The 10,920-nt window shown below is 48.5% G+C and overlaps 1 protein-coding gene and 1 long non-coding RNA gene across 3 annotated transcripts in view; both read left to right on the forward strand.

Annotated features, from left to right (window-relative positions):
• Nucleotides 1–3,586, forward strand: part of tara (SERTA domain-containing protein 2 taranis) — a 33,080-nt gene extending 29,494 nt beyond the window's left edge. For both annotated transcript variants that reach the window (XM_001359601.5, XM_015182607.2), the window contains exon 2: nucleotides 151–3,586. In XM_001359601.5, coding sequence (XP_001359638.4) covers nucleotides 151–3,003 — 2,853 coding nt within the window. In that variant the 3' untranslated portion in view covers nucleotides 3,004–3,586. The remainder of the gene's footprint in view (nucleotides 1–150) is intronic.
• Nucleotides 3,587–5,051: 1,465 nt separating this feature from the next.
• LOC26534113 (uncharacterized) lies at nucleotides 5,052–6,921 on the forward strand. Its single transcript, XR_001451927.2, has 2 exons — nucleotides 5,052–5,559; nucleotides 6,561–6,921. It is a non-coding gene; the product is annotated as an uncharacterized lncRNA (long non-coding RNA).
• Nucleotides 6,922–10,920: the final 3,999 nt, after the last annotated feature.

A 10,920-nucleotide genomic window follows, 5' to 3' on the forward strand; every position in this document is an offset into this window, starting at 1 on the left:
TGTTGTTTTCGTGTGTCCTTTGTGAGGAGCTCCTGTCGCTTGCGTGGAAATTTATGATACAAAGTAGAGTCTCCCTGCTCTTAAGTCTTGATTTTTCCTGACATTTTTTGGCGGCAATTCTCTAAACGAAAATGTCTCTCCTTTTTGCAGGTAAATTCAGCGATGGGTCTTCAAGCAACAGCCGCCACAAAGCGGAAGCATGAGCTGACCTTTGACAGCAAGGATGCCAATACCACGTACACGGGCAACTGTGCCCCGCCCCCCCACAAGGCCAACAAATGGGCCATCAGCAACAACAACTACCTGGAATCGCTAGAGGAGCAACAGCAGCACTTGCAACAACAGGGAGAGGCGATGACAACGACGACGACGACTGTTGAATCGAACAACAATCACATCATCATTGTGGATGCAGAGTCCAAGTCGGATAGCAGCATCATCACCATCTCGAATGGTAGCGAAGTTACTAGCGCGAAGAGCCAGTCGGAGGTGCCCCTGCCACCGACGGCGAGTGCGGCCATACCCGAGGACAGCATCGCCAAGCTGGAGGTGGTGGCTGCTGTGCCCTGCGAGCCCTGGAGCGGTGCCTCCTCGGTCACTGTCACTGGCACTGGCACTCCGTCCTCTGTGATTGGTGGGGGCGCCGAGGATTGCATCTCCAAGCTGCAGGCCGTGGCCGTGCCGAGCGATCCGTGGGGCAGCATTGCCACACGCTCCACCCTGGCCACCACGCTCCTGAGCGCCGATGAGCTGGACGACGACGATGATGACTTTGAGGATGATTACGAGGAGGAGGAGACCATCATACCCACCTACTGCCCCATGCGCTACCATCCGTTTGTGCCGCTGCCACATCCCCATCCGCACCAGCTGCCAGCGCATCCCCATCCCCATCCCATCCAGCATCAGCAGCAGGCAGTCGTGCAACAGCAGCAACATCAGCAGGCTGTGGTGCAGCAACAGCAGCAGAGGAGCAGCTATGCCCCGGGATATGGCAGCCGGCAGCCCAACTACTACTCTGAGCCCTTTCCGCAACAGAATTGCTCGCGGACCGGTGGCCCCCAGCACATGACGCAGCCAACGCCCCAACAGGCCCAGCCACAGCCACAGCAGCAGCAGCAGCAGCAGGCGCGAGGCTTCGCCTCGCCCCAATGGTCGGGAATATCGGCTCCTTCCTCGCCCGCGGGCCAGCAGCAGTTCTATGAGAGCGGAAGTCCCGGCGGAGTGGCACCCGCGTACCCGCAACAGCAGCCGGCGGCGCCCCAGCAGACGATCCGCTGTGCGGAGAATGGGAAATCCTACCTGGATCTGGGATGCAGCAGTGCGGCAGCCGCTGCCGGAGCCACCAGCCCCTCGTCGGCCGCCTCGCCCAGCAGTCCGCCTCCCTCCACGGCGCCAGTGCCCCCGTTTGCCGGTCTGCCCCTGCATGGCCTGCCCCTCAAGCGGTGCTGCGATGGACGCGCCAGCGGTTGGTGCAGCGCAAACAGGAGCTGCTACAAGGACACGCGCCTGAAGATCCGCAATCTGTCGATGTTCAAGCTCTCCCGCTTCCGGCAGGTATCGGAGCAATCGCTCTACCGTTCGGTGCTCATCTGCAACACCCTCAAGCGCATCGATAGGGAGATCGAAGCGGAGGCCAAGGAGCTGCATCAGGCGGCCCAGCAGCATCACCAGCAGGCGGCGGCAGCAGCAGCAGCCGCTGCAGCAGCGGCTGCCCAAGCGGCGCAATATCATCCGGCGTATCAGCAACAACAGCAACAGCAGCAGCAACAATCCCCGCCAGCGGCGCAACTGCATCCGCATCCACATCCCCAACAACAACAGCAACAGTTGGAGTATGCCCCCGTGCTGAATTGTGCGCGTTTGGCCAACATGGATCACTACCAACAGATCAATTTCCAACCACAACAGCAACAGCAACAGCAGCAGCAGCAGCATGGTGGATATCACGAGAGATTGGACCCACAGCCAGCGGGTGGCTACAGGGGGGGAGTCGTGGGAGTTGCAGGATTCCAGGGGCAAGCCAACAACTGTGATACGTCGGCGCCAACCCAATCTGCAGCAGCAGCAACAACGAGCGGGAGTAGTCTGCATCCCTACGATCATTATCCCTTCCGGGAGTCGCAATCTGGACGTGCCACACCGTTTCCCACCTGCCCCCCCACTACCTCCTCTGCAGCAGCAGCATCCGCAACATCCGCACCAACAACAACGGTAGCCACGAGTCCTGTGAGCAGCAGCTCCTCCGACTCCGCCTCTGCCACCAGCAATAGCTCCAGTGTCGCCAGCAGCAGCTCCAGTCTTACCCTGCCACAAACCAACAGCCCCGCCAGCAATGGGAGCACTCCTCCCAGCACCAACAGCAATAACAACAACAGTGGGACCCCCACAGTGACTACTGGCACCAGCGACACCAGCGACTCGGGCTATGCGGATGACGACTCCACGCGTTCCATCAACTGGAGTTCGGTGCTCAGCCTGAGCTCACAATCCGCACTGGATCCCCTAAACAACAACGATTTGTTCAACATTCTCCCTGCGGCAGCCACGCCCACAGCAGTGCCTGTGTCTGTGGCAGGAGCAGCATCCTCCAGCTCTGGTTCCACGCTGGCCTTCAGTGGGAGCTTCACAACCGTGCAGGCGGGCTCCAGTGGAGGTGGCAGCAGTGGCAGTGCCAGTGGTGCCACCAGTTCCGGCGGCGGCAGCTCCTCCACCACAGCGACCTTCACCACCTTGTCGACCATCTCCTCGGCCACCCACTCGCTGACGTCGTCGTATGTGAGCAGCATCAGCTCGAATGTGAGTGCGGGTGCCAATACCTGGGAGTACGGATTCTTGGACATGGAATTCGGCCTGGGGTCAGAGTTCACCGAGCTGGTACCGAGCTGCAAGCTCTCTTCGGACGAGCTCTTCAAGAGCGGCCTCAGCGGGCCGGTGGCCAATGCGCGGCTCCACCACGAGAACGAGCTGGAGCAGCCCGCCCACATTATGGTCGGGAGTTAGTATCAGTTGTAGGCGACGTTTGGCGGCGCCCCCACCCCATCCGGACAAAGACAGGTGGTGCAGGAGCGTGCTGGTCACGCTGCTCCCACCGCCTACAGTTCCTGTGCCTGGTGGGGCGCCACTAGAAATTCCAAGCAGTATTGAAACGTGAAATAGTGGAAGGGATTGTGCGATTGCGAGAGAGAGAGAGCGCGAGATAGCGAGCGAGATAGTAATATGCTCAGGTTGTGAAAGTGCATGAATATACCCTTGAAGTACCCCTTAAAGTCGCCTGCCCCTCCCTTCCACACACACACAAAAGCAGAGCAATTTGTAAATTAAAAAAATGATTAAAAAATAAGCAGAGAAAAGCCCCAGATAGATCGACATGCAAGCAAAACTACTAGCAAATTTTTGTAAGTGTATATAAAAAAAACAACAAATGTTAGAAAACTAAGAGATCGCGATTATATAGAATTTAGGCATACATATATGTACCATTAGCTTTGTTAGTTGCAATTGTTGTTGCCAGAAAGAGTTTTTCGATTCCAAAAAACAACCAGAAGAAAAATCACCAATAAACAAAAACAACACACAAGATCAATTAATGAAACAAAAATTTTTTCAGTTTTTGGCAAAAAACAAAAAATTGATTATATATTGCGTTAAGATCGAAACAAAACACAAAAAGTTTACTATATTACCTAGCCTATAAGTATTATTATTTATATACAAGAGCAGCGGATGGATACAAAAACAAAACAAAATACATGAAAAAGAACAACTTAAAACAAAGTTTTATAAAAGAAAAAAGTGAAAAGAAAACGGAAAAAATAGCAAAAAAAACATAAAAAATGCAAGCAAATATAAAGAATTTGTTAAAAAAAAATTACGAAATCTTTTGATTTTTTGGAGTATTGGGTGGAAGTATTGGAGTATTTTCAGGAATTTGCAAACAAAAATTTATCATTTGAATCCAAATAACAGTGCGCGCGTAACTTAGCGCCAGTGTGACCGCAGCACAAACGCAGACTACCGGCTGTGGGGACAGCAGAGGTTGTTTCCTGAACTACTTTTCACATAGCGGTTAAAAGCGGAACTATTTACTTGGTTCATGGCGCCACCTAGCGGCTAAAGGCGGAACATTGTTCGATTATGAATTCCTGAATCGATAATTACATCTATATTAGTATCGAATACTTTTCATACTTTTTGCAACCTATCCTTCCATGTAATATACCTTGGGGCAGTACAGCTGAGCCCTGGCACAACCGATTAAAATCAGCCAGTTAGGAGAACAAAGGGTATAGAATCTTCTATATTTACGTCTTACGTACTTACGAGCATCATTTATTCCAATGGATTGGATTTAAATCCTTTCACTCATTCACTTTCAAACAATTTCTATTTGGCGCTCCAGATTGGTGGGACATTTTTGGTATTTTCTCTGATGGGATTTTTCCTCGCCAAAATGTCCCTTTTCAGCTCAACAATGTCCCTACATTCCATACTCACTTACGTTTTCTTACGTTTTATGTTGCTGGCAACATTCAATTTGTATGGGCAGCATTGTTCACGACATGACGCGGATTGAGAAAATGGATGTTCTAGAATTGAGAAAATGTTTGTCATCTAATGCACCAATAAAGGCCATAAAACTGTCTTTGTTTTAAAGGTATTTAAACGATATTTTGAAGGTTTTGGTCTTCTTACAGAAACCAAGAACGTGTATTGGGGACGTGATTTTAACAAGACCCTAAACATATGCCAAAATATGTCTAAAACATGACAATCTGAGATAATTTCTATATAAATTACGTTTTAAAACAGCTTGGAAAAACAGTTTCTTCATATATATTAACGAAAATACCCTATTTCTCTATTTCTATTCTATTTCTCACTTACGTTGCCACTGTTTTTTTTTTTACCTTTTTTGTTTAAACCTTTTTTTAGACTAAATCCAACCAAAGCAAGAGTTTAAAATAAACCAGTCAAGTAGAAAATTTATTCATTAATCGTTTAAAATTATGTGGGCAGGGCTAGGAGACCTATCTAGATAGTAATATCCGACGGAATATCAAAACTTAAAATCTGGTGTGCACTGACACTGAAATCTGGCAGCACTGCTGGAGCGCAACAAGTGCATGCCAAATAAAATACCCTAAAAATGCCACAAAAAAAAAACCAAACAGTGTGTAAATACCATAACGCCTCGTGGCCAAAACACAGCTGCGAGGGCGCAACAAGTGCAGAGCCCCAAAGGCCCCAAAGCCCCAACCCGTGTGGGTGTCGTGCCGTGCCTGACTCTTCGTTTGGCTTTCGTGGCGTGCTGGTCGTGACTCTCTGCCACCGTCGCACCCGTGTGTCGATTGAAAATCTTGCGTCGGCGGTGAGCGGCATTGTTTATAAAAATTTTGTGTTGTAAATACCGCGTGTGTGTAAGTGCATGGAGAAGGGCGCTCGTTTGCGCGTGTATTTGTGTTGGTTCTCAGTGGCTTTTTCGAAGTATTGTTTGATTATTCCCCGTGCAGCGTGTGAAAAAAACGAATGCTAAATAGAATAGAAATAGCGAAAAAGGTAAAAGCGAGGCAGAGATTAAAAGAGATTGAGTGAGAAGTGGTTCTACCGCGGTTGCGTCGGCGCAGCAGAGGGCGATACAACGGTTTGTGTGTGTGTGTGTGACTGGTTTTTGGCTGCTGTTTGCGCGACTGTATGTGTGTGTGTGTGAAGTAACAATTTAATTACTTTCAAGAGCCGTTCAATTACCAAAAATCAATTGCAAATATGTGTAATTTGCTTTCGATTGCATTCGGTGCGTAATTAAATTTTTGAGAATTCACCGAAAAACACGCAAAATCACTCACACACATGAACAGACGGCAACAGACGGTGCAAAATGGAGGGGGGATTGTCCAGAGGGGCACCCTCGAGCGCTAGATGGTGGCGTAATCGTAATCTTTTTGCCCTCCTCTTAATGATTTAATTGAGAGGAGCGTAAATTGAAAAACTGAAATTCAATTTACAGTTTGACTTTTGCCAGAGCAAAGTGAGCCCCAAAGTGTGTTTGAACAAGGTGAGGAATTCAAGAGAACGCTAGATTTTGTTTCTCTTCCTTCAGACCCATCTTGAGGTGATCGTGAGAGTCATCTCTGTGGATTCCTCACCTCGTACAACAACACCATGATTGAATCCACACACACAGACTCTCTCAGACCCATTTCTGTGACTCCCATTGTGTACGTGCGTCGCGTGCCGTTTGCTGCATTTCCTTTTGGACGGGCCGCCGGGAAAACGTTCCTCCGTTTATTTGCTTTTCCAATCATCAGCAAATAGTGGAGATGACAGCATTAATAAAACCAAAAAAACCAGTTGACCGTGATATTATCGTACTCGTACCATACAAGAAAAGCTTGCAAAATATTCAAAATAAAAATGTGAATGATTTAATTGTGGAAATATTTTGTGGTGTTGTGTCTGCGATGTGTGTGTGTACCCCTGCTTGCCCCCCTCTCACCCTGACTCTATCGAGTGTCAGTCGAAGGGCAATTCGTCAATGAATAACGGCAGTTTTATTGTAGCTTGAAGAGCTTAGGAGGTGCGAAAGCGAAGAAGAAGAAAAGAGCTTAGTGGTGCGAAAACGAAAAAGAGCAAAAGCACCATCACCTTTGTGTCAGCAGAAGTCGAAGCAGCGACGGCGACTGCACAGCCGGCATTGAACAAGCAATAAAACAGAAGAGAGCAAGTAAAAGATAACAGCAAAACGCAACACGACGTCAGCAGGCCCCACATTCCAGCGGGCAGCGGGCATTTTGTGCGTCGCCATATCGAAGGTCAGGCCACCAACTTCAAGTCAGGCTTGGGGTCACCGTCACCCCGAATTTTTGCAGCAGCAGAAAAAGCGCAGTAAGCAGCAGCAGCACCGCAGCATCAGAGTCGCAGGTAAGTCAAATACATGTGTACATATGTTTGTGTGTGGCTGAAAGAGTATTGGTGTACATCAAAGTCAATTTACTCATTCTTCTTCTGGCTAGACCCTTTCTGCATATGGTATTATGATTTTATGGAAATGTTTGCAACGCGGGATGGGGAGAGCCCAGAGTTTTCTTAAAATGTATATTCACGATCTGCAGAAAGAGTAAAATGTATAAAGCCATGTTTTTTAAGTTCCGCAGCTATGTCAGGGTATTCTTCGGTCTAGCCTGTATTTTTTGTTGTTGTTTGGGCTTTCTACCTTTGTTCTTCTTCATCTTCATCTTCTCCTTCTTGTTGCTGTTGGTGCCTGTCGCCCTGTCGCCCTCCCGCTCTCTGCCATGTAAAAACATTTTTGCGTAGAAATTACATATTGTTTCGTTTTCTCTCTCTCTCTCTTTCTGCCTTGCACCTGGGGGTTACTTGTTGTTGTTGTGTATTTTTATGGCCGTCCTCATCGTTGTAACCTCTGTTCCAGGGCATCGCTTTCTGCTCATCAAAGCACAAAAAAATGAAGCACACATTCAAAGGCGACGGCGGTGGCAGCGGCTGTGCTGTGCTGTGCCTCAATTATGTTAATTATGAATTGCTCTGCATTGTCTGTGCGAGTGTATGTGCGAGTGTATGTGTGTGAGAGAGCAAGTCAAGCGGGTAAGTGGGCTTTTGGGTTGCAAAGGTGAAGGAAACTGTAAGGGGGAAAGGCAGGGCACAAAGGCAGAGGCAGAGGCAGAGGCACAGGTGGAAGGCACGCAACTGTAACCCAAATTCGAGGGAATCTCCTCCATTGCCAAGAAAATTGATTCATCAGCCGGCTCCTCTACTGATGATCTTTTAATGGACCATAAACCTCATTAAAGACCCCCGATCCAATGGCAATGAACTTCATTTGTTAAAGAGTTTGCCTGAGACTCTCTTCCAGTGGTTTTTTTTGGGAGATTGCTGCTATTATTGCCACAAAACAAATGTGTGATCATGAGGCACATACACTTAAAGAAAGGGGAAGGGGGAAATAACGTTATGGAAAATATATTGTGGTATAGAAATATAAATTTATTGCATATTTCCCTTCGTAGAATGCAATATAAATTATATAGAAATGTTCCCACTGATTTTTTATCAGAATTAGAAATTGGAAACGTAACGAAAAAGGTCAAGATCACTCGGGGTTCTTCTCGGTTTATAAGAATCTATTTTGTTTTGTTGCATTTCCTTTCCGCGAATCCTCATTTTCTTCATCAGCTGCTATTCAGCTCCCCACATTTCACATTCTTTTGCCGCCACATTCCCCGTTGGACTATACTTTTTCAAATGAAATTTATCGCGGATTCAGCAGCAGAGCAGCCAGCAGAGGGGCACAACAACAATAGATCAGGGCGAACAGCACAGCCAGCCACTGCTTCAATTTTATCCGTCGCTGGAGAATTTCGTAATTTCCAAATCACAATATTAATGCAGGCCGAGGCCGAGGCCGATGCCAAAGGGGGCCTCTGGCTCCCAGCCCTACCCTGCTCGTGCCCCCTCTTTCTCCAACAATGGGAAAAATGCGAATGGAGCGTTGCTGCAACGAGAGGGAGAAAGGGGGGGAGGGGGGGGGGCAAAGGGGCTACTTCTTTTTTTGGAAACCTTTCAACAATGGAAAACTTGCCCAAGCCGTCGTCCACGGAACTGCGTCCAAAGTGCCGCAGTTGTTGCTGTTTTCTGCTGCTGCTGCCGTTGGCATCGCCCAAGCCGGAAGATATTTCAGACTGGCTTGCAACCAGGGGCAGAGGAGAAGCTCAGGGTGGGGTCTGGGGTTTTGGGGGCCTCCACCGCCTGCCTGTTCCATGTTTAGACAGAAACAAGTTTTATGCTTTGGCAATGATGACGCTATGGCTATGGCTATGGCCCCTCCTCTGATCAGTCCAGTCGGCTTTTGTGGCCAACACAGCCGGCTGCTGCTTTTGTTGTTCTTGGCCAGGCCAAAACACCATTCGTCGCCGCCCCCAGCCCCACTGCCCCGCAGTTAAAAACCCAGAGCCGGTCCACTCCCGAGCGCATTTACCATTCCACTCCTCGCAGCGTCGTGTCGTGTGTAGGCCAGTGTAGTGTGTGGTGCAGCCGCTGTGTAGTTTTGAACTAGTTGCGGCGTATCAAATCAAGCCGAACCGTTGTCCATCCGGGCTGTCCGACCCGTGGAGATGGTATCGTGAAGCACGAGGAATTTTGTTATTACGTTCAATGGCTCGAGCTGGCTTTTGAACTCTATGCTAGCTTCTCTTTAAAGAGATCCTGGAGCCAGCTCAGTCTTAAATGGTGTATCTTACCACTTTTTATAATTTATAGAATTGGCATTCATAAGATACTATCGTATAAGGTTAGATATTATCGTTATAGTTACTATCGTATAAGGAATGGAACGGAATACCAAAAAATCGAGAGCTTTCAATTCTTTGACTCACGATCGGGAAGTAATCTCTAGCTCCCCTCTTTGCCACTCCACCCACCTCGGGCACTTCCCTGCCATAGTTCACTCCTACTCTTACAGCCTTCTAGCCCCGTCCACACATCGCACTTTTTGGTAATGTTCACAATTTGGAAATTAACTGGTTAGCTGGTTTCTGCCCCCCTCCCCCCCCTGGATGACCCCCCTAGAGAGAAGGAGGAGACGTGTCTGGGCCACAGTTCGGACCGTTTGTTCGCTTTTCCTAGCCATTTGTATTGTTCGACGGCGGCGTCGTGCAGACAGAGAGAGAGAGAGACAGAGAGAGAGACAGACGGACTAGACAACTTTATATGTAAAAGGCTGAAATGAGCTTAAAGTTTTCCTTCGGCTTCGGTTTGGGTTTGGGTTTCTCGTTGGGTGCTTTTATTTTTCGGCGTTGTGGTTTTTCGACCGTCTGGGATTGCGGCCCCAAAAAAGTTTTATTTTCTACACAGCCAGAAATGGGCGGGCGGTTACGCTGTGAAAAGGGGGGGGTCAGAGGGGGTCAGCAGGATTGTGTGGAAGTCGGCCATTCAGGCGCGACAGGAAAGACACTGCTCGGAAGGAAGTTCATTTTGTGCAACTTAACGCTGCGTCTCTCCCTCTCTCCCTCCCTCTCTTTTTTTGGGTGGAAAGAAAGGTGCGCCTGGCTTGCATTTCCTTTGAAATGTCGGATATGAAACAAAAGATTTTTCGACTGTTGTACAAGATATAGTTTGTGATTCAAGATAAAGAAGATAAAGAAGAAGAGCTTCAGTTATTAATCGTATCTTCTGCTGCAGTTGTGCACAAAGCAATTTCAAGAGTTTTATCATCGGAATTGCTGATCCTCCTAGACATCCCACAGAGGGGGCGAAGACCGCGAAAGGGGCACATAGACAGTCATCGAAAGACAGTCTTAGTGGAACGTATGCTGGGGTGGTGTGGTGTGTTTCCCAGCAGTACTGGGAACTAGTTCGGAGGTGGTGATCTCACCACTCCCTAACAGACCAGGGGTACTTTCTTTACTAACCCTTAACCCGTAATGTCCTACCACATGGGGACCAGCGACACCACATCGTTTACCCCCGGAGACTAGTGATATGGGTACTCGTCTAGTAGCTAGTGAAATGGGTACCCACGAAGTAGCTAGTGAAATGGGTACCCAAAGAACATTCCAGCAATGAAATGACCGAAAACAGAAAAGGGAAAGGAGAAGAGCAGATCAGCATCATTTTTAGCTACCTGCTCTCTTCATTTTGCTCTCATGCTTTTTCGTTTCTTCGTCTACTGGTGAGACGTCTACTGGTGCATCCTAACCGAACTAGTTCGGTGGCTGGTCTCTTCTTTGAGTGGTTCGGCGTTCCGGAAAGTACCCATGTAGGAACCAGCCAAATCAGTAGTTCGGGCCTGGTCAATCGCCACCGCCAGAGAGGGTACTAGAGGGATGTTTGTGTGAAGGTGGAACCTATGTACGAGTATCTGTGTGAGTCGCATGATGGACTGTACACATGAGAGTGGATCCAAAC

The sequence above is a fragment of the Drosophila pseudoobscura genome, chromosome 2 (assembly GCF_009870125.1).
Source record: "Drosophila pseudoobscura strain MV-25-SWS-2005 chromosome 2, UCI_Dpse_MV25, whole genome shotgun sequence".
NCBI lineage: Eukaryota > Metazoa > Arthropoda > Insecta > Diptera > Drosophilidae > Drosophila > Drosophila pseudoobscura.